The 22,285-nt window shown below is 43.0% G+C and overlaps 2 protein-coding genes and 1 non-coding gene across 14 annotated transcripts in view; all 3 read right to left on the bottom strand.

The window, feature by feature from the left end:
• Nucleotides 1-3,146: 3,146 nt before the first annotated feature.
• On the bottom strand, nucleotides 3,147-6,843 carry LOC130182791 (CAAX prenyl protease 2-like). The gene is made up of 7 exons (XM_056397940.1): nucleotides 6,836-6,843; nucleotides 5,971-6,073; nucleotides 4,475-4,553; nucleotides 4,213-4,380; nucleotides 3,924-3,995; nucleotides 3,571-3,633; nucleotides 3,147-3,483 (listed from the first exon to the last, which is right to left on the bottom strand). The coding sequence occupies exons 1-7, from the start codon at nucleotides 6,841-6,843 to the stop codon at nucleotides 3,263-3,265; spliced, it is 714 nt and encodes a 237-aa protein (XP_056253915.1). The 3' UTR covers nucleotides 3,147-3,262.
• Nucleotides 6,844-7,656: 813 nt separating this feature from the next.
• Nucleotides 7,657-7,728, bottom strand: trnae-cuc (transfer RNA glutamic acid (anticodon CUC)). Its single transcript has one exon. It is a non-coding gene; the product is annotated as a tRNA-Glu (tRNA).
• A 1,351-nt stretch (nucleotides 7,729-9,079) lies between these two features.
• ehbp1l1b (EH domain binding protein 1-like 1b) overlaps nucleotides 9,080-22,285 on the bottom strand; it is a 29,292-nt gene continuing 16,086 nt past the window's right edge. For 7 of the 12 annotated variants that reach the window (XM_056398277.1, XM_056398278.1, XM_056398281.1 and 4 more), the window contains 16 exons: nucleotides 21,566-21,850; nucleotides 20,877-21,398; nucleotides 17,739-18,956; nucleotides 15,335-16,204; nucleotides 14,551-14,749; nucleotides 14,263-14,411; nucleotides 14,072-14,120; nucleotides 13,157-13,481; nucleotides 12,189-12,259; nucleotides 12,021-12,057; nucleotides 11,850-11,902; nucleotides 11,276-11,396; nucleotides 10,873-10,972; nucleotides 10,715-10,788; nucleotides 10,448-10,562; nucleotides 9,080-10,264 (listed from right to left, as the gene is read on the bottom strand). In XM_056398277.1, coding sequence (XP_056254252.1) covers nucleotides 10,177-10,264; nucleotides 10,448-10,562; nucleotides 10,715-10,788; nucleotides 10,873-10,972; nucleotides 11,276-11,396; nucleotides 11,850-11,902; nucleotides 12,021-12,057; nucleotides 12,189-12,259; nucleotides 13,157-13,481; nucleotides 14,072-14,120; nucleotides 14,263-14,411; nucleotides 14,551-14,749; nucleotides 15,335-16,204; nucleotides 17,739-18,956; nucleotides 20,877-21,398; nucleotides 21,566-21,850 — 4,276 coding nt within the window. In that variant the 3' untranslated portion in view covers nucleotides 9,080-10,176. The remainder of the gene's footprint in view (nucleotides 10,265-10,447; nucleotides 10,563-10,714; nucleotides 10,789-10,872; nucleotides 10,973-11,275; nucleotides 11,397-11,849; nucleotides 11,903-12,020; nucleotides 12,058-12,188; nucleotides 12,260-13,156; nucleotides 13,482-14,071; nucleotides 14,121-14,262; nucleotides 14,412-14,550; nucleotides 14,750-15,334; nucleotides 16,205-17,738; nucleotides 18,957-20,876; nucleotides 21,399-21,565; nucleotides 21,851-22,285) is intronic. The other 5 variants (XM_056398289.1, XM_056398280.1, XM_056398279.1 and 2 more) reach the window with 4 other exon arrangements.

The following is a 22,285-nucleotide window of genomic DNA, read 5'->3' as shown; positions in this document are numbered from 1 at the left end:
CACACACACACACATTGAAACGCGCACACACACGCACATGCACACACTGAAGCAATTAGCTGCGGCCTTGTGGTTAAATAATGGAGTGTAGGCATTCCTGGTGATTTCTGTGGACTGGAGGAAAAAGACGATACTTTTATCCACTTCTTCTACAAGGTCCATATGTTTCATCTTTCATAGCAGACATGAATGCCCTCCTTCCACACCCAGACTGTCAACAAATCTTCACCACAAACATCTGAGCAGACTGGGGATCGCTGTCTAATTGTTCAATCCAGAGAGAGTAAACTCCTGCCAGCTGAGATCTACAGTTCCTGAAGCCCATCAACTAAAAATGTTTGGACACTTCAGATGTAAGCTTGTTGGTAACCCTGCATCACAGCTTTCTAAATAGCTATGATGACAAGAGATTTGCAAGTTAACCTTTATTTGACCAAGTAATATGCTTTTCAGCCATTTTCTCCTTCCTTCATGTTCATTCTCACTCACGCTCACAACTGGGAGCTGCCCAGTACAAACACAGCCCCCTACCATTATCTACTGAGCAGCTCCAGAAGAACAACTCAGATTTTCAGATTGCAGAACAACAACATCTCAGTGCATGGGCAGGATTTGGGAAATCTCATTAGTTTCTTCATTTAGAGATTCCCATTTATAAGAATACTCACATGACATTCTTTAATCTGTTATACAATGGAAAAAGGGGAAATAAATACCACTGTGTGAACAGCTGCTTCTGAATTTTTCGGTATGGAGTCAAGTTTAAAACAAACATGGCTGCAGATGGAAACTGCAGTGACTAAGCTCTGGCTGTCCACAAAACATTTTTCAGCTTTGGAGAAAAAAAAAGAAAAAAAAAGAAAGAAAAAGCAACATGACAAGTAAAAGCCGGAGTGACACTAATATATCAAAGAATCATATACGTGTAAACAAACCTCAGACAAACAGAAACCCTGGTTGTTAAGGTTTGAAAAAAAAAAAACTGCTGAGAGGCAGAAAGAGAGATGGAGAGAGCGCTGGGAGAGGATAATTCCTGACAGATTATTCCTTTACCAGATGATAGGCTCAGCTTTTCCATAGACACAGCCATGCACATGCACACACAGACGCACGCATACATCTTACACTTCTTTTGTAGAATCTTTCATGATACACTCATATTTCTCCAAGGAGAGAGCCATCTGCGTGTGCGTGTGTGTGCGTGTGTGTGTGTGTGTGTGTAATGGTAAATGCATTAACAGTGAGAAGAAAGGATTATGACTCTACAAGAAAGGGACTAGACACAAAGCCTGTCGGACCTTTGAGATAACCCAGCACTTCTCTCTGCACCATTTCTTCTCTCTTCCTACATAAACGTCATATTTTGCACCTCACATCCACATCCCTCATGTGTCCTGGTCTCAATTGTGGCTCAAAAAGCTGCTTTCTGAACTGACTCAGCATCAGCAAAGGAAGGTAAATCATTCCCTAACCACAATGCTAAAATCTTCTGCAGACCAGTCCTCTGCACTGAAGTCGAATAACAGCCTCTCTTTCTTCCCTCTCTATTGTTCTGCTTGTCTTCATTTCACATTCCCAGCTGTGAGGCAGTGGCCACCTTACAGTCTCAGTCTGTGGCTGCCAAATCAGAGGTTGTAGGATTTTTATCTCTGCATAATTCTCCGAGGAAAAACACCGGGGAGGTAAATAGGTAATACAGTCGCTTCTTGCAAAAACTCCTGTCAAGCTTGATGCAGAGTAGCAAAGTCTTTCCCCCCCCAAAAATAATAAATCCTGAAACTTTCAGCAGCCAGCAACCGAAGTCTGTGCTGTTGCACTGGAAAGGACCCAAGTATGACTGAGATGAAATATATGAAAGTGAAGCAGAGACGGAGCATGATGAGAAATCAGCAGTCTATCCTTGGATAAATAAAGATTTGAAAAAAAACCTTCCTTAATTCCCTTTAAACCTTTTCATAGTCGAACACGCTATAAATCCTAGTGTGTCTTCAGATGTTAGTTGGTGCTAAATGTAATGGGGAGTTGGTGTTGTTACAGACTCACTGCTCACACACACAGAAGAATCAGATGCAATAAGTTCAAATTAAAGGGATAGTTTGACATTCAGGAGAATATGCTCATACAATTTCTTTTTGGATGGATAGATAGATAGATAGATAGATAGATAGATAGATACTTTATTATATCTATATCTGGATGGTAAATATAAATCTACTGCTAGCAGTTGTTAGCTTAGACTATTACTCCCTATATCACATTATATTCCATAACAAACCATATAAATCTTGTCTAGTCCGGTCTGGTCTAGTGCGTGCATCTGCAGAAGTGCATGTGAATTAACTTTGTCTTCTCTGGTTTAGGTTGTAAACACAGTTTTTATAAAGAGCTTGCCAGTCTGTCTCATAAATCCTAACCGGCACAGCCTTTCACCTCTCAGTCCTAACCCTTCACTATTTCCACTGACCCTGAACAACCCCTCTCCTCTCCTCTACCACCTCCTCTCCTCCTCTCTTCCTCTCCTCTCCTCTCCTCCACATTCTGAATTTCCTTGGGGACACACTCATGTTTCCCCCTATCCTCCCCTTTCCTTTTCTTTTCTCCATTAATCTTCTCTTCTCTTCTCTTCTCTTCTCTTCTCTTCTCTTCTCTTCTCTTCTCTTCTCTTCTCTTCTCTTCTCTTCTCTTCTCTTCTCTTCTCTTCTCTTCTCTTCTCTTCTCTTCTCTCCACTTCATGTCTGTTGGCAATCCTCTTGTTGCTTCTGGCTGTAACCATTCCTTCTCACTATCTTCAGGACAAGTCTGCCTTTCATGGCCTTATTTGTCCTCATAATGTGACTTGACATAGTCGTCTCTCTCCACTTTGGTTCCTTTCGTGTGTTTTTTGGCCCCAGTGTCTGTGTTTCTGTCCGTCTCTCTCTCTCTCTGTCTGCATATGTGTCTCTCTCCACTGCTGTCTCCTCTACCGCCTTCCGTTTTCACTCAGTCATTCTCACACTTCATCTGTCTTTCTCGGACACACACACACACACACACACACACCTCTCTACCTCTCTTTCTCTCTCTCTTTCTCTCTCTCTCTCTCACCCAGGGAAAGTTGTTCTGGTGTTGAGTTTCAATACAGTAGGAAATATTTCGACCATGCAGGAAATGTCTGAACTGTTAGAATCGTTCTCTTCTCACGCACACACACACGCACACACATACACACACACACACACACAGAGTTTTAACAGCAAGGTGACTGTATTGCAATTAACTTGATCTAGCATACAGGCGCGGGAGCGGGAGCCAGGCTGCAGACAGGAATGGCACCATAGAAGAAGGGGTCTGTCAGCGGGAAGAGCAGCACCAGAAACAGCAGGGCTCCCATCAGATATAGGAAGAGTAGAGCTGTGCGTTGAGGGTGCTGCAGGGCGGAGCCGATGTCAGGCAGGCCCTGACTGTTACAGAACGAGTGGCACAAAACTGGGCCCACAATATGACCTATAGAGAGAGACAAGAGACTCAATGAGGCGTGGTCTGTGGTTGAGTAGCGAGGAAATGCGCTGTCCTGTTCTCTCCACATCTCACCAGTTCTCATGAATATGAAGGCAGTGAAGGCACCAAACACAGTTGTGTACAAGAACTGCATCCCTGCAACAGAACAGCATAAAGAAGAGCCGCATTTATAATCTTCCTCTACAAAATCAATATGATAAATGCTTATTATATCTTTAGCATGTCCATGTTATACTCAAGCAAAGCTGATAGAGGTTGTGTAATACATACTAAACATGAACCAAGGTTTAGATGAAGATGTCTGTGGTGCATGAGATTTGAAAAGCTATTTAATCCATGCAGCTGTGAGATAAAAGCATACATCAGCCGATGCTTGCATTGTTTCACTTTGGTTTACTTGAGGAGAAGTTTGAAAGCCAGCTGACCTGCCACCAGGAGAATGACTCTCATACTATCCTTCTGGAGGCGCCGTTGCTCTTTGATATGGTGGAAATGAGCTAGAATAACACGGTAAAAGAACTATGAATTGTGGGATAAATGTAGTTTGTTTGGTTAACAAATATCATGTCATCGAAAATAATCTTGCACTTACTAATAGGTATTTAAACAAAAACAACAAAAAGGCATTCATTTAATTCATGTATTTTATCATTTGTTAATCTGTAAAAGAGTCAAATCTTGAGTTGGTAAAGTCTGAAAATCTGGTTGCCACACCGACACCGAAGAAGAGTGGAGCCATAAAGATGGCAGCTGTGGGTCCTGCACAGGGCACCAGCATGGGCAGCATGGCCCCTCTGAACACCAGCTCCTCCGTCACTGGCGCCACCACCTGGTTCCTGAGCCACACTACGTCTCCTAGTGAGAGTCTCCACGACTGAACATCTGGGAAGATTAAGTCAGGACTTTACTATGTATGACATAAACATCAAATACATACAAACCACATATATATACACACACACAAAGTATAACTCACCCAGTGCAGACTGCAGTTCCATAGTGAAGCCATTAGGGTTGTCCATTGCGGAATGAACCAGGGGACCAAGATAAAAAACCTGATGTTTAGAATAAAACCAGTTGTTTATAACATCCAGTGGAAGTACATAAAAAGAGATTAAAGATGGGGATCTAGAAACAGCAGGGCACAGCATTTCAATGTGTGGTTTAAGGATGCTCATGGGATATTGCTACAAAATGCAGTAATTTCATGGAGGTTGTAAAGCCATGCTGTAATGCAGCAGGAATGGAAACTGAGTCTCTGAAATGTCAAAACTGCCTTAGTGCAGCATAAATAAAATGTTCTAAGAGGGAAAGAGGATCCACAGAATACCGTTTCTTTCATCCAAGTAGATTTACCTTAAAGAATCTCAGGTTGACTTTAGGTCTGGCAGGTTAAAGAAAATAAGGTAATAAAAATTGTTAAAAATGAATAAAATAAAATGCTTTTTTTATTGTGTTTGTTTTTCCTCAGATCCTGAGATGTATCTCTCAGTGCTCCTTGCCAAGCAATATTATCGAACCAGCTGCGAAAAGCAGGTGCTCAAGTTGCAGAGAGTCTAATTCTTGTGATTTTAACAAAGCAAACATTTGCTCCAGATGGTTTTTAGGGATAGAAACATCATCTTTTTCTTGAGGGGCTCATCTATGTGAGGACTCTCTGACGTACCATAGTTAGTAGCAGTGGCAGTATGAGTGCAGGAACAAAACCTTCCAGACGAACCCCCATCAGCTCCCATACAGACGCATCGACCTGGAAGGCCAAAATTTACCCTTATGAACAAAACCTTTACACTAAAGTGACTGTAAAGTTAAGCTGATGAGTGACCCCATATGACCCCTTATTTATGGTGAACATGCCCCTCGGATTGAGGACACAGCCCTTCACCTGGATGGGTTCAGGGTTCAGTCCCCTCTGTGAAGTGTCCTTGAGAAAGATATTGACTCCCTGTACGGAGTGTCTACACTAAGTTACCAGTTTATTAGGTACACCACAGTCTGATGCAAGGGACACAAGATTATAAAGGTCGCTTTTTGTTCTACAGAAGCTCAGCGCCTGCAGGGTGTAGTTTGTGGTGCTGCTGAACTGTATCACATTATACAGAGAGGTGGGTCCGTCATTTAGGCTATCCTTGTTGATGAGACACCTGTCAGTATAAATCAATGGACTTTTTCGCAGCAGACCTTTTGACTTATCCAAGTCAAGTAAGTGCACTTGTGTGCAGAAATACGGTAGTTCAGCGGTTGAAGAAAATGTAGTGCGAAAAGAAAGTGCTGTTTTCACAGGAAGATAAAAAAAATATAATATAAAAAAATATATTCTATAGGTTTTGTGAATGTAGTTGGACAACTGGGTTTTGTATTTACATGTTTGAGAAAATAAATGTTTTTGCCACTGTGAAAAACCGTAGTAAAAATGTGACAAGCCGATAATTGAAGAGACATACTGTGATACAGATGATGAATTCTACTCACCCTGATATCAGCCCAGTGAATCCATGCCTTCACTGCTGCAGGTGACAGCGCAGAGACCAGCAGCACACTGACACAGCGACGCTTTATCACACTAGGATGGTCCCTGTGCGTACACACAAACACACACACATACACACAAAAGTTTAATAGCCCAGTCTAACAGCACTGTCACAGAACTGCTAGTGTGTTGTATACCTGGGTAAGCTGCTTCTCCAGACATATAAACTGCCAACGTACACACAGGCGAGCAGAAGGCAGCTCAGCACACACACCCAGCACCTTGTATGGGCGTGCTCCACCTGCCTTATAAGACCATGTTCTGGTTCCAGCATGACAAAATTGAGGGTGTGAAATCACAGTTTCAGGAGGTTCCTCAGGTGAGCTACGGCTAACAATAACAGCTCAGCTTCATCATGCTTTGGACTGGCTCAATCCAGTCTGTCAGTTCAGATTAGAGGGAGCTGCTTAGCTCTAATACTCTCTACTGAGAGGACACATATGGAGGTGTGAGTGTCCACACACAAACACACAGGTTATAATTATTGTCTTTACTGATCCAGTTGTATGCAAAAGTGTAGGAACCCCTGGGCAAATTACATGTTTTGTAGATTTTTGAATAGAAAAAGAAAAATACAACCCTGTATTTTATTGCATTCAACCGCCTTAAACATGGGGGTAGAATAGATTCCACTAAATAGCAGCAAATACAGGATGGAACTGTCATGCAGTCATTCAAGAAACTGAAAAGAGGTTGGCTTCTATAACAGGACAGTGATCCAAAGCAGACCTCAAAATCCACCATTAATTACTTCAAGGAACACAAGATGAAACTTTTGGAACGGACCTCACAGCCCCCCCCCCCGACCTGAACATGATTGAAAATCTGTGGCTGGATCTGAAACATGCTGCATGTACATGACAGCGTAAAAATCTTGAAGTGATCTGCAGGATGAGTGATAGAATCAAGAAGAGAAAGACTCTGAGCTGTTGACTTTTAGCTACAGCTTATTTACTCATTTTCACTTAAGAAAAAAACTAAATGTACTATTTGCCCAGAAGTGGCCAAAGTTAAACTATATCAGCTACAGCACAAGGACTAGACACAAGAAGATCACCTGTAAAACCTGTAAAATAAAACCATCCCAGATATCAAAATAAGTCTTCTTCTGACCCAGTACACCCAGTTCCAGTGCCCGAATCCGGTCCATATACAACATGATTGTAAGATTCTACTTCCACGTCTGGATCAATTATGCTGCACACAGAAAATCTTCTGGCTGCCAGTCAATATAAGAGGATAATAGCTGGAATCTGCCCAGATATGGGCCAGACTCAGGCCGAGGACCAAGGCATGTGTTGGGCCATAACTTGCATTTTACTATCTGGGATAGCTCCACAATAAATACTCCATAAATCTCATAATGTTAAATGTTGGTTGAGACTGTTGAGAGGTGTTGATTCAGCTCTTTGTTTGGTAAATTATCACACTCCGGATTTGATGGGATGAAATGAGAAGCAACATAACCGTTTCATGAACTACAACGTCAAGGGGAATACTTCTTCTAGCAAATAGTTGAGGATGGGAGGTAACTCCTTAACATGCAGAGGTTAATTTACAGAAACAATGAAGAACAAAATCCGAGTTGCGGTTAAACATATTAGCCTTTGCAGAGTAAAACGTAGTCGTTCCCTGACCGGGAATCGAACCCGGGCCGCGGCGGTGAGAGCGCCGAATCCTAACCACTAGACCACCAGGGAAGTGCTCACAACCCCGTGACGATGGTTAAAGTTTTTGAGGGAAAAGCACGTCTATCGTCAACGGCTTCATATATTTTAGTAATACATTGTGCAAAATGAAAAAAAACAAAAAAATAAATAAGAAGGCAACGTTCATGTTTTCAAAGGTAGGCCCATCCATGACGTACTGTTGCACAAGATTACATAGCCTACATATCTGAACAAACTTCATTTTCCGACTTAGCCCTAACCACGCTGTTTCTAGCCTACACCAGTGATTTCCAACCTTTTTCTGCCCGAGGCACCGTGTCTCCGCTATTTACTGTGTGAGGTTTATTCTGCTTTGCAATAAACCCCACTAGCATGTAACTCGCCTCCATCGCCTTATCAGACACTTTCACACAATCCAACAAGCTGTCTTGCTGCCTCGGATCACGTGCTCTCCTGGAATAGGCCAAGTCTCTCGCAGCGTGCGAGGGATGTTTGGTTTCCAAGTGCCTTTTAAGCTTTCTTGGCACCATGTTAGCATTAGCCAACTTCTCCCGACAGATGACGCACTCGGGCTAGGGGGTAGTTAACATCCCCGGGCCATCTGAAGCAATAAGACAGGTAGCGCTCGTGATTCTGCCTATTGACTTTGTTTCACTTTTGTCTTGGTGTTGGTTCGTTTTCTGCACTGGTGTCTACAGTTGCTCTCCTCCTTGGCACTGGCTGTCTATCAGGGCCATGGATGGCCCTTTGATGTGTCACACAGTAATAATTCCCACCATCTGATACCTGCTCCGACAGCGAAAATCAGGGGTTGCCGAAGGTTATTGAATGTTTTTTTTTAAGGGTATAGCATTTACCTGTCTTGGGAAATGAGTGCATACAAAGAACTGACAAAACTCAGAACTTTTTGTATAGTTGTGTAATGCAATAATAATGGTTTGTCTCAAAATACCATGGCACACCTGGACTTACCTCACGCGGTACACCATTTGTGAACCACTGGCCTACACTTGTTTGATTTGGATGAACTAATCCTATGAGTAAGTCTGGGCAAGTGTTGGCCTGAGCGGTTTGAACTCTTAACTCTTAAACTGATGCAATATGTTGAATATTTTTTTGCATTATGCAACATCAAAAACATCTCAAAGATGTAAAATAAAAATTGTATTTTGTGTATTTAACTTAAGTAATTTGATGTTTTAATTATCTTACACTTCAAAACTCACTACAGAGCTGAGGAGTTCATGACACTTCATAATACAAATATATTAATGTATCAGCACCACAAAGGGTGTGATGGGACATTGCATTAAATATATTTGTTTTCTGAGCACTATGGTACACCTTATCAATAATACACAGAATTCAAACATAGCAAATGTAAACAACAAACCAATATTTACTATAATAATCAACATCATTCTCAACATAAATAAAGACAGCAACCTTAGGTATACAGTGTGATAGGCATACAGTGATGATATGAAGCAGAGTACCACTTTATCAGCACACCTCAAAAAGCATGCATACAGTAGTCAAACAACACAGAAATGAGGAAACAGGTTAATTTCTGTGCATAAAGCAGGCGTCACAACCATATATACATTATGATTGATTTAAGGCACTTAAAATAAATACTTTAAGTTACAAACCACCATGAGCCTCCTTAATAAAACACTTTCAACCTCCAACATCTAACAAAGAAAAAAAGTATAATATTGCAAATACATGGAAATGCTTTCAGGCTTTATCAAAATGTGACATTGGAGTCATCCTGCAGTTGAAAACGTGTACACTGTACAAACAACACTGTGGCTTTGAGTCCAGCTCATGACTTCTCATGTGTGATGTCATCTGAAATGTTTTGACATGTTAACAGATATTTTTCAGGGTGGAAATGTCTGACACAGAAATGTAAAACAAACATCACCAGAAACAGAGCAGTTTCTTTTTTTATGTGTGCATACCATAAGCATCTATAAATTATTTGCCATAAAAGTTACGAGGATATGGCACATTCTGCTTTAATTTTGAAAAACAAGCAAACAAACAAAACAGGAAAACCCAGTGTTCAAATACTGAATGAACAGAAGAATACGCACACAAAACACACAAAACACCACATGTGCAATAGAAGTCCAACTTTCTGACGCATCATTTAAATAAATAAAAATAGGTGAATTGAATCAAAATAATACTATTATGTTAAGACAGACTGAAAATAATTCAACTGTGACATGAACAGACAAGCATTTTTACAGAGAAGAAGACGACAGTCTGCAGCCTCAATCTGGCAGTTCTCTGGGAAAATGAAGGCACTTAACTTAGAAAACAAACAGGAAAATACAGAGCCCCCACAAGTCCTGAAAGATTTGTTTTCATCCTGCGCACACAAATTATGAACAACCTACAAAAGTATCATCTTTTGTGACTTCAGGGGCTCAGCAGTAAAAAGCCTTTTGTGCTCCTCCTCTCTTCTCACTGGAGGACACATTTGTCTTTGTTGCTGTATTTTCTCCTCCTCATCTCTAGACCGCGCTCCAGTCGCTCGTCCTCCTCCAGAGCCCTGCACATACATTTTTACAATCATTAATCTAAAGGTTTCATTTAAAACATGGTAATCAAATAATATGAAATATACAATATATAAATATCAATTTTTAATGCTTTCTCTTTTATTTTAGGAATTTGCTATCTCCCTCCTGTGACTTTGTCTTTTTCACACAGCTGTACACCCACACACACTCACCCTCTCTCCTTGGCGTCGATGTCTCTGATAATCTCGTCCCGTTGGTTGACCAAAGACACCAGCTCTTGGAGGAGAAGCTGCTCCCTCTGCTGATGAGTGGACGACTTCTGCCAGTCTGCAGGGCAAACAGCAGCACTTTACATAATGGTTCATATAATCATTTACTGTAAAGATGTCGTTACTGAGGACTTTGCAGATTAATGATATTTTTACACTGTGATATTCCTGCTTTCACTTCAGTAAATGATTTGAATACTTCTTCCTAACCTTCGATAGCCATCATGACCCGTAGCTCTCTGGTCAGAAGCTCAAACCTCCGCTCCAGATCCTGCTCCTCTTGCCTGTGGATGCAGTCAGTAATCAGGTGGATAAAAAGAAGTGTGCGATGTATATGCAATATACTGTTTGTGCGTGAGAGGTCTTACAGTAGCTCCAGGTTGTCCTGTCTGCGTATCAGAGCGTTCTTCTTGTTCACAAGAGTGAACCACTCCTGGATCAGTCTCTCCTCCTCATCACGGTCACTTCCTGTATACGCAGAAAAAGAAAGGACAGTTTGTATAAAACTATATGGTCTCCAAAATAAAGACAATTATTTTTCTACTTGCCGTTTCTAAGAGTTATTTGTTGAGAAGTGATGAGCAGAATGTGACTGACAGCAAACAGTCAGTTCATTTAGATCTTACTGGCTGCTTTATACATTTAACTATGCAGTGCCACTCCTCTCCTCTCCTCTCCTCTCCTCTCCTCTCCTCTCAAGATGTCTTTAAAAGGGTTCAGGCCAGAGCCCATAAATCTACTGTACCAGGTTTAAACGTGTGTGACACTCACCTGTTTCCATGAGGCTTCGCAGTCGTCGCTCCACCACGGCGGCTCTGCTGTCGATGTGCTTCTGCTCCGTCTCCAACGCTGCCAGCTCACTCAGCACATACTGACTGGTGTCCTGCAGACACTGACCACAAGCCCCATCACAAACAGACACACACACAAACACACACACACACACACACACACACACACACACACACACACACACACACACACACACACACACACACACACACACACATATGAACATACACACAATGACAGACGGCCACAAAGAGAAGAAAAAAAGGGAGAAAGGAAATCAAAGGGAAAGAGGGAGTTGGAAAGTAAAGTAAAGAGGGAGGGGGAAGCAGGAAAACAGGCAGAAGAAGAGGGTCAAAGGATTAGAGAGAAGCCAAAGGTATGGAAAAATACAATTTGTGTATCCTGGAAATACTTTCTTTATAAATGAATGGGTTGTTCTTGCAGCCATCGGCCACATTGATCATATTCATTTGCTTTGATCTGAGAGTGAGAGTCAAAGGTAAAGAAAAGAAGCAGAGAAGATACGGAGCAAAGCGAGGAACACACAACTGACCATTGTTTCTGCTTCTTGCTTGGGAGGCTGTGTCTCATCTGCAGTCTGCAACTCTGCAAAAACAAGAACAAATTACAGTGTAAAAGAAGAAGAGGGAGAAGGGAGGGAAGTTTGATGCATTGTGATGTTTTTTTTTTTTTAAGATGCTAGCTTGATACGTCATGTACGCACCTGTTTTGTTAGTGTTTTCCATCACTGTGTCTTCATCCTGAAGAGCGCAAAGCTGACACATTAATAAAGAGTATTTGATAGCTTTTCCTCCTTCCTTCTTAAGAATAGAATTTAAAGCCAATATTAGTTTAAACAATCAGCTACAACAAAAAACACAGAAAGCGTCACCTGAGTTAGTCCAGATATGACCGTCTTGGCAATGGACCTTGGGGGTGGGACCGGGGTTATCGACTCGTCGACTAAAAGCAGATGAGAAACAACAATCAGACGGATGGATTTAACCTCTTCAATCTTGCTATTCCCCTAAAATTTCCACATTCACCTATATTTCTCTATAACATTAAAACTGAAAGACTAAATAAGCAACGATCAAAGTTAAATAAAAATCCATTTAAAACATTGAAAGCTGCATCAGGACTGAGTGGGTGTGATGTGATCAGATTTCACTGACAGTGACCCGGCAACGTGAGCGTGCAACCCGACAACTGTCATCAAGATTTTGCTAACCAGTGAAAGGAGCTCAGAGAAAACAGCCACACACAGAAACAACAGAGCTGTTCTAAATCTGGTTCATGTAGGATTGCATCAGCTATAGTTAGAAGCTGACTGAGACAATATGTTGTCAGGAGATTTGAAATTAGAACAATAAACTTCATGACTCATACTGGGAGAAACACTTACATCCAAAATGCCTTGTTCATGACTGACATCTGCACAGGAAAAGGAAACCTCTAGATGAGCATCATTTTACACACATTTCCATCCAATTCAGCGTGACATTTTTTGTTATCTTTGGAAACCTTGGGAAACCTACGAGAATCTTAACTGCTGTGCTGTGAACTTGATTTAATGATCTATTTGTCCTTCTTCCTTGTCCTAAACTCTGCTCCATCACATTCCTGAGTTCCCTGGAGACACACTAATGTTTTCCCCTTCCCTCCTCTGTACTGCTGTCCTGACTTGATTCTGTTTTGCTCCGTTTAATTATGTTTCTCTTCAGTTTTTTTTTTTTTTCATGTTTCCATGGAATCCAGCTTTATGTAGAAGGCTTGAATACCTTGGGATATGCTCTAAAGCACTGGGCTGAAGAGGCTAAAATCAGCCTTGAAAATAGATGAATGCTGACAAGCCGATACCTTTAACTACTCGTTTGGTCCTCGGTGGCGGGACGACCAACGTGCTGCTTCCTCCTTCCTCCAGACTCACTCCTTCGTTAAGTCTGGCCATGCAGAAGGCGGCGGCATCGACGTTCGTGGGAGCAGGACCGGAGAGGGCGAGGCCATAGCTGGACTGGCTGCTGTTGTGCTCTATCTGCAGCACGCTCAGCTCCTGGTTGGTGAAGTGCGAGCGGATCTGGCTGAGGTAGGTCATGACTATGAGCCTGTCGGGGACGGACAGGAGAACCATGTCGGACGGCTCCAAGAGACGAGAGATGCCCAGCGCCTCGAAACCGTCAAACGCCTGATGTCGTCGTAAAAAAGAAGCACATCATCAGTGAAGAACAGAGGGACCGGTCCATCTCACTTTAGTAGTTTAAGTCTGTCTCTGTATACGATGTCATCCGAACCATTTCTGACTCACTCATCTGAATCGTTTTAATCACAGAAACAGTAACAATGAGCTTATTGAGCAGCAGAAAGTGATGTAGCCAGATTTTTATTGCCCTCTGTTTTGCCTCTCAGGACACATAAAGGTTGCTCTGGAGCTTGTAGGGGCTTATGCAAAGTGCAGACACTACTCTGAAATAAGCATGCCCACCTTCTTTGTGTGGAATGAATATTTAGAAGAAAAAGCCAGTATCAAGGAAATTAGAGAAGAAACATTACTTGGGGGAATTTATTTTAAGCTGTATTAAAACAACATTATAAGGAGGGACCATAAAAGAGAAAAAGAAGACTGTTCTTCTGTATTCTGGCCTATGAATTCTGGACCTCAAAAGCAACTTGTGTTAATAGTAAACCATTAACACTACTGATAAAACAGGGCACTAAGCAGCTGCTGTGAAAAGCTCCATTCACAGTAAATTTGATGAATCCAAGTCTCATCCTTACCCTTTTGTTGTTGAGCTTGATGTCATGAGGGTCTAACTGGTCAAAATCTCTAATGGGACAAAAGCCGTGAAGAACAAAATGAGAAGCAGATTGACAACATTTAAATAAATGAATCAGACTCTGAGCTGCAGTGCAACATGGAATAACGTTAAAAACTGAATGCACCCAATGTGTATATATAATCAGCGTACATTTTGTCTGGATGGAAGTGATGCAGGATGGCACAGAAGGCCAGGCCGTTTCTCCAGGACGTGCTGAAGTTTGTGACCTTCACCCCCTGGTGCCCGCTGGTGATGTCCTGGCACCACTGGAGCAGCGACTGACTGGAGTTCACCAGGCCCTGGTGGAGGAGGAGGAGGAGGAGGAGGAGGAAGAGGAGAGAGGGATGAGAAGAAAAATAAGTTCAGTTGTGGTTGTGTGCTGTGATTTATTGAAGCGTGTCAGACGTTAAGTGGACATCAGCGTTCTGAATATTTAACCTCCGCTGTGTCGTCCTTCCCATCAGCCTCCTCTCTGACTGTTGGAACTGGATCAGGCGCCGTAACGTCACTGGTTTCTTCCTCTGGTAACGTAGGAAGCCAAGATGTCTTCAACTCACAGTGATGGGGAGGAGTGATGTGTATGTCTGTGTGTTTCTTCTCTGGACCGTCGGGGAGGTCGGCCGGTGGGTGTTTTAGCCTGAGGCGAGACGAGACATAAAAAATAGGCAAGACAGGTGATGAATAGAAAACCAGACTTTGTTTAGAGGAAGAAAAGGAGCTCATCCAAGCAGCCTGGTATGAGCATCAGCGTCCTCGGTGATTTGGAGATATTGAGCAAGAGACATGCAAGGTTGCTAACATGACAAGGAGAAGAGAGCAGATCTCTTGATGTTAGAGGGCAGGATGGGAACACACACCATGAGGAGAATGGGTAGCTACATTTGAAGCGGGATAGATTAAGCGCAGGTCTATGCTGATTGGAAAATGTTTAACAACCTCAAAACCAAGCGGATACACCGAACAGTTGGATCTTTTTCTTTGGATATTCAGTTGAAAAACAGCAAATTCAACAGTTCAAACTCCACACAGCAACTTTGTGAAACGGGCTAATGTTACTGTGTCAGACTTAACAGCCGAATAACACGTTATATATCTGTTGATATTGAATTGTAAAACTGGTGTAATTCCTTCCCAAGTCTCTGCATATCACACTCAAAACACACATTCAAGGCTCAGTGTCATTTTATAGAGCAGCACAGGTTGACGCCTCATGCTGACTTACACATCCTCCTCTCCCAGTGGCTCCTCTGTCTCAGCCAGTGATATTTCCTGCAGGGCGTCAAAGTGGGGAATAAGCGAGCGCTGATTGTGATCAATAAGTTTGATTTCTGATCGGCTCTTGGGCTCTGTGGCGTCACAGTCAATATCACCGGGGGCAGGGAAAAGCCGTTTCATACTGTGAGGGCTGGAGACAGGTGATGTCTCACCTGTCATCAGGCGAATTTTAGCCAATAATAACCTCTCCTCCTCTTGGAGCTGCTGGTCTTTGGTGACATTGCTGTGATCGGGGGTGTGTGTCGGTGTGTGGAGGTTGTCCGTTGGTGTACCGTCAGTCTCTGTTGGGTGTGTGTGCTTATTTAAGCTCGGGCTCTTGGAGGGATTCATGTCTTTATCGTCCCTCATTTCAAGACTCTTGCGTGAATCTGTGGCTGTTTTGTCATCGTGTGTCTTGTTGATGTGAGTGTCAGTATATGTCTTGGTGTTATTTAAGTCACAGTGTATGCTACTAGTGTTTGCGCTTGGAGGAAGCGGCCAAGGCACCACCGACGACTGAACAAGTTCTGCCTCCTCATTGGCTGCCACCTCCTGGCTGTGACCGGTTTTTCTGTCATCATCACTCTGCTCTTTCATTGGCTGTTTTTGTGCCTCACTGTGTCTGAGAGCAGGTTTTGCCCTAGTTGTCTGACTGATTCTTTCCTCTTGCTTAGACACCAAAGCAGGGTTAGGATGAGGACGGCCAGCCTGATTGGTTAGGGAATCGGGAGGTTCTGGTTTATTTGGCTGACTGACAGCAGAGCTCTTGTAAAGGGTTTGTTCGCTGAAGGGAAGTGAGGAGGGCTTCTGAGCTACAGCAGGGGATGGGTGGCCTGGGCTGGAGACAGAAAAGGAGATTTCAGAGCTGAATTGCTTTTGAGAAAACTGACCAGCAACAGAACCGCGGTGTTCTTATCATGCTCCATTCCCCTCGGGCAGCATACCACCAATCATCTCACGCAGCCAGAGATCAATCCTGTTATGCTCACAAAGGTCTGATGAAATTCAAGAACAGGATAGAGCATGGTGCTGGTGCTCATTAAAGAAGGAAACCTCAAAACAAAAACTATCCAGACGTGCTTTTCCCAGTACAAACTCTATAGACTAAACTCAAGCATTCCAAAGGTCTTGACATGCCCATTGTTTGGATGAGATTTTCCCCAGGCTTTTCCCCAGGCAGAGATCTGGCTATGTGAGATTATTCCAAACTACAAATGTTAGAGGCAAAGAAAATATGGGACTCATCCAAAGTGAAACACGAGTTTTAAACATGCTCCAGCTTCCACTGAACTGCAGTATCCAATGACCGAACCAGTCCATGCTACGTGGCATGCTACTTAGCTGCAATGAGTAATGAACAAATACAAAGAGCCTTGTGATATTATTTGATGCCAGACACATAGTCACAGTCATGAACAGAAACACACAGGAGTGGTAGATACAGCCACAGTTAACCCTTTTTCATACTGCGTCAGGGGCCTCACGTAGGTTGTATGTGTCCCTGATAAACGGGTCCCAACATTTTGAGTCAGGGGTTTTCAAAGTCTAACCTCATGATGCTTTGGGGGATGTAAACCGCAAAAAATTTTGTAGAGTTCCTATGCGTTACAACTGTAAATTTTAGACAAATTAGCACAATAAAAAGAAAGCCGAATTAGCTATTAACAGTTCCTGTTTACAATTTGACCAAGGATCTACAAAGTGCTATCATTACATTACTCTGATACTGAAGAAAACCTAAAACTGCGATCATTCCCAGGCAGGTACTAGAGTTCTAAGGACTTTCTTCTTTTGCTGTGCTTTCTACATGGATTTGTGGATGTTAATTTACAATGGATATTGGATGTAATGATATGAAGTATAAGTCATACTGAAACTAAAAATATGCATAAGATGTCCGTGTGTTCAGATTCAACTGAGTTGCGACTCTGAGAAGAAGGACTGGGATACATGAGGCAAATTACAGCAAATTGGGTGCTAAGGGCTTTTAGGTGCCTTAATTAAGGCAAGATGTAAAGAGGAAATTCCAGTTTTATTCACAAACAACACGGTAATGATGTTGCTTGGGGAAGAAATACATGACTCACATGCCAACAAACAGCTCTTTCCTGAGAAACACCTGCAGGAAAAGGCCACACCCTCAGTAAATGAGGGATACTAATGTTTGGTGAAGATTTCCCCGCAGACATAACAAGTTAAAAGGATTGGTTACTGGAAGTAAACACCAAAACGCCACAGGCACAGTCCTCTTATCCACATGAGGCAACAAGCAGATCTCTTTCGCATAGCCAACTCCTCCACAGTTACTCACCTCTCTCTCCCTGCTGCCATGTATCCCTCCCTCTCACCCCCCACCCCACCCCCTTACTCACCCTGCTTCCCCTTCCATGTAAAGCTCAGCCAGCCAGATGGAGCCAAGATCCTCATGTCCTCTCTCATACTCCACCTCCTCATCCTCCTCCTCTCTCATCCACACTGGGATGGCACCAGATTTAAGGTTTGGCTTGCCTTTTCTAACTGATCTCAGAGCAGAATGATCCAGGCCTTTCTTAACAGCAATATCAGAGTCATCAGGTTTGTCTGATCTGGAATCAAGTTTATTTGTTGGTATGTCTGCAGGGACTGAATCAATTGGTCTGGCCGAAACCAGTTTGATTTCAGCTTCAGGGTCGATCATTTTCACTGATTTGGGATCAGATTTGCTTTCTGACTCCTCCTCATTGCCCTGTAACCTCTCATCATATGCAATATCATCCAGGTCTGCCTCTCTCAGTGGCGGACAGTCAGTTGATTGGATGTTCTCATCTTTTTGGTTGCTTTGCACTGATTTAGAGTCAGAAAGGATCTCTTGTCTCTGTTGCGGTTTCTCTTCTTTTTCCATCATCCTGCCCACCTCTCCCTTTTTGTTTTTTTCCCTTTCCATCTTCTTTTCTGCCCTTTCTTCTTCCTCTTCTTTTTTCTTCTTCTCCCTATCTGCCCTCTGCTGCTCACTTTCTCTTTCTGCCTTTTCCCTCTCCTCCCTTTGCTTGTTCTCCAGCTCTTCCCTCTCATTTTCCAACCTCTTTCTCTCCTCTTCCTTTTCCCTCTCCATCCTTTCTCTCTCCTTCCTCTCCATCTCCCCTCTCTCCTTTGTCAACCTCTCTCTTTCCTCCTTTTCCACCCTCTCTTTCTCCTTCCTTTCTGCCTCTTCCTTCTCCTTCCTGTCTCTCTCCTCCCTCATTATCCTTTCTTTCTCCCTTCTCTCCCTCTCCTGCTCCCTCTCTTTCTCCTGCTCACTTGCTGCCAGTCGCAGACTCGCCACCAAACTGAGCCCACGTGTCTCCACTGTAGGTAAGCACTCTAGTTTCTTAACTAAAACAGTGTGATTTTCTGTTGCGTCTGAGAAGGCCGTGGGTGGCGAAATGTCCACACCAACGCCAATCAGCGACTCATCATCTGGCTCAGAGGTATACAGCATCTCTGCATCTACTTCACGTATAAACAGCTGATCTTCATCGCTCAAAAGGAGGCACGATTGTTCTGCAGACGGGTGTGGAGGACCTGCATCAGTGGATCCAGTTGTGTGCAGGATGGAGGCCACTGTCTCATAGCTACAAGGACAGACATGAGGGAACAGAAAAACTCTGAGAACGAGCTCACCCTACAATGACCTGCACAATGACCACAGCAGGCTCTGAACAGTGTGACAGAAAGCCAGACAGCATGCTTGATTAAGTAGTTCCCTCTCAGACTTTGTTTTGGTGCTTGTCCAAAGCGCCGTGCGAAAGCAGACCGCAAAAACATTTATTGTTTGTTACACTGAGAACCAACCAAGCTCCCCCCACCCCCACCCTACCCAGTGCACTAAAGATCTACATCACTTATGGCATCATTAAGTTCAGGTAAACAACTCTTTGACATGCATATGAAAGCTCAGATCTGCTCAGAGAAAGATACACAGCTAACTGCGAGCTGGCTAGCTAAACACAAGATAAATTCTCTATAACACAGTGAACTCACCACAAATCACAGAGTGGATTACAGCCAAATAACCAAAATAACCCCCGACACCAATATAATGATGGAATCTAAGTGCTGGTAAATGAAGGATGGATAGATGTACATACAGTTTTTTTACAGGTCAGTTAAAGGGGCTATTTGTAAGTTTTCTCTTCTGCTGAATATGTTTTTTTTGCAGGGAACAAGTGGTGGTGATCGTTGCTTGAGGATATCGTACGACCTCTGAGCAGCGCTACTTCTTCAGGGCAGATTTGATGCTAGAGTGATTTACTATTGGAAAGTGAGAAGATGGGCCGGGGCTAGCTGGTTAGCATGCTAACTTCAGTAGAAGAAATAACGTTGCTTTCCACCTCTGTAGTCATCTCTCGGCGAGTAAAGGAATTAAGTTGGATGCTGAACTCACAGCATTTGTTCTAGATTGGTAAGTAAACAGCTGTTAATGCTAATGCTAACTATGTAGCAATAGCAAAGCTTATAGATAACTCCCTGAACAAACACCAAACTGTTTCAACACTGCTCTGGCGGTGTCTGTCAGTTTTTAGCTTTGAGGAATCACATAAGCTACATACGTGTATATATGGGAAATGTAAAAAGCAACTCACACTAAAATAACTATCATGTAAATAAAACTACTGCTTAAAAATGTATCAAATGTAATAAAATAGCTCTCTGAATAGGTTGACAATGTAATAAAAAGTATGATAAATAATTTGAATAATTGAAAACCATACTGCAACATTGTTTGTCCAATTTTACTACGTGCGGTGCAACATTTAACTTTTTAACTTTTAAGTCTGACATAACAGTGATTTTAAATCGGAAATCTATGTTCGCCTAATTATTTCAAAATATAATTTGACAATCTTAAAGAATAAGAATGTAATAACTTGAATTGTTACATCATTAAAATCATTGATCCTACTTTTGAGGTGATAGTTGATAAAACCTTGTTATGTTGTGTTTACTGCGTCTGTATTGTATGTATCTGACACATTATTAAATTAGCCACTGGCAACATATCCCTACTGTATCTCGACGTAGTCGACAAAATCTTTTTTGCACTCGTCACATCTTAACAAATGATTCAACAACAGAGGCAGGCAGAGAGACTCACCCTCTATACAACACCCCAACTACTGCTGACATGAAGCCAGCAGGTGCCTCCTTCTGCTGCTCTGCAACACACACATCTGCCTCTGTGTCTGCACATTTGCGGGCACTGCCACACACAGAAACACACATACACACATAAACACACATACACACACACACACATACAAAGCTCTCATCAAATCACATTAAAATATTCAGTCCAACAGCATAGACAGAGGCTGAGATGGAGCATCAGCTGTGGTTAATCGCAGCTGCTGAGGAAGCACTGGTTAGGCTGCAGCACCACAGAGGAACGTTAGTGAGCGTGTGTACAGGTGTGTGTGAGTGTGTATGTGGTGGTTTGCCAGTGAAGAACAGACATGTCACGCCATGCTGCTAAGGCTGCATTGCTGACTCACCCCCCTATTACACCCTCCTCCTCCTGCTCCTTCTCTTCCTTCTCGTCAGTGCTCTCACTACTTTCCATCCCTCTCTCTGCTCCCGTCTCCGCTGTGGTCTCCTCCACGGCTGCCCACAGCTGCTTTTCTGCCTCGCACACTGGCTCCTCGTTGTTGACGAAACTCTCCTCACCACGAGCCACGCTGTCTGCTGGTTTCTCCTCATCTGCTCCCTCCCCCTGTGGCTTTCCTGATGGCTGGAGAACTGGTTCCGGCCGCAGTCCCGGTTCTGGTTTTGAGGGCAGCAGCGGCTCCAGCGCCAAAGCCGTGCGCTCCCCGACCGGTTTGGGGGAAACCTCGAGTGAGGTTGCTGGTTCCACACTGGGTCCCTCTGGCTCTTTGGGTTCCTCTTTAACTGATGGTGCAGCGGGTTGAGCAGGAGGTGGTGGCACTATGTGATGTGTCCCTGACTCCTTGGCTGTGATTGGCTCGTGCTCCTGCCTGACAGGGGTGTCCACCTTAGCAGCATCTTCTGTGTGTGAGCTAGGAGAGAAAAAAAAACGCATGAAAGATGCAGCCATTACAAATTTACATTTGCTACTTACTACAATAATAAGAAGCCAGACTATTAGCGAGGCTGCCACAGACAGTCAGACAGGGAGATAAAGCAGAGAAAACAGACAGACAGACACCCCCTCATCCATTCTTACCCTCTGCACAAAGGTTTTGCACTCTCCTCGGCAGAGATTTTTTCAGGTGTATCTTTCCCACTTCTCCCTTCTAGCACTTTCCACAGAGGAATCTCTGCAGCACTCATCCTCTTTGGAGGTGGCTCCTGGGTCAAGACCTCTAATGTGATTGGTTTATCCTGAGCAAGGGGCTGAACAGTGGGTTCTGAACGGATGCCAGGTGGAGGAGTACATGTGGCAGATATTTTCTTTTCTGGGACAATAATGTTTGACAATGAACCTTCCTTTATGAGAGAGGGTTGGGGACTGGAGTGAGGCGAGAGAAAGAGGAAAATGTGAAACAAGGAAGAAAGGGGTGGGGGGGGTGACAGGTGGAAGAACATGAAGAAGAGTTCAGCAGCAATAAGATAGACAAATAGTAGGGGTGGGTGATACCACAAAAATTGACACCAAGTAATAAGGGGATTGAACAAATCAATACCAGTATCAATACTTCTTATCATTAGAAGCAGATAGGAAATGTGTCATGATTTATTAGGTGAATGCATCTAATACATTTTTATCACTACTGAATAAGTGGCAATTAGGCTTTTCTTTTGACTATTCTCCATTATCACATGCATGTTAAAATGCCATACAGCTTTTAAAGGTGAATTACAGAAGTTTATTGTGTGAATTCACACATGCACAAACAACGACAGCAGAGAAACAAGATGGTGCAGCGCTAAGACGAGTGTTAAT

This window comes from Seriola aureovittata, chromosome 15, assembly GCF_021018895.1.
Source record: "Seriola aureovittata isolate HTS-2021-v1 ecotype China chromosome 15, ASM2101889v1, whole genome shotgun sequence".
NCBI classification, from domain to species: Eukaryota; Metazoa; Chordata; class Actinopteri; order Carangiformes; family Carangidae; genus Seriola; species Seriola aureovittata.
The sequence above is the reverse complement of the archived record's forward strand: the minus strand, read 5'-3'. Positions and strand labels throughout refer to the sequence as shown.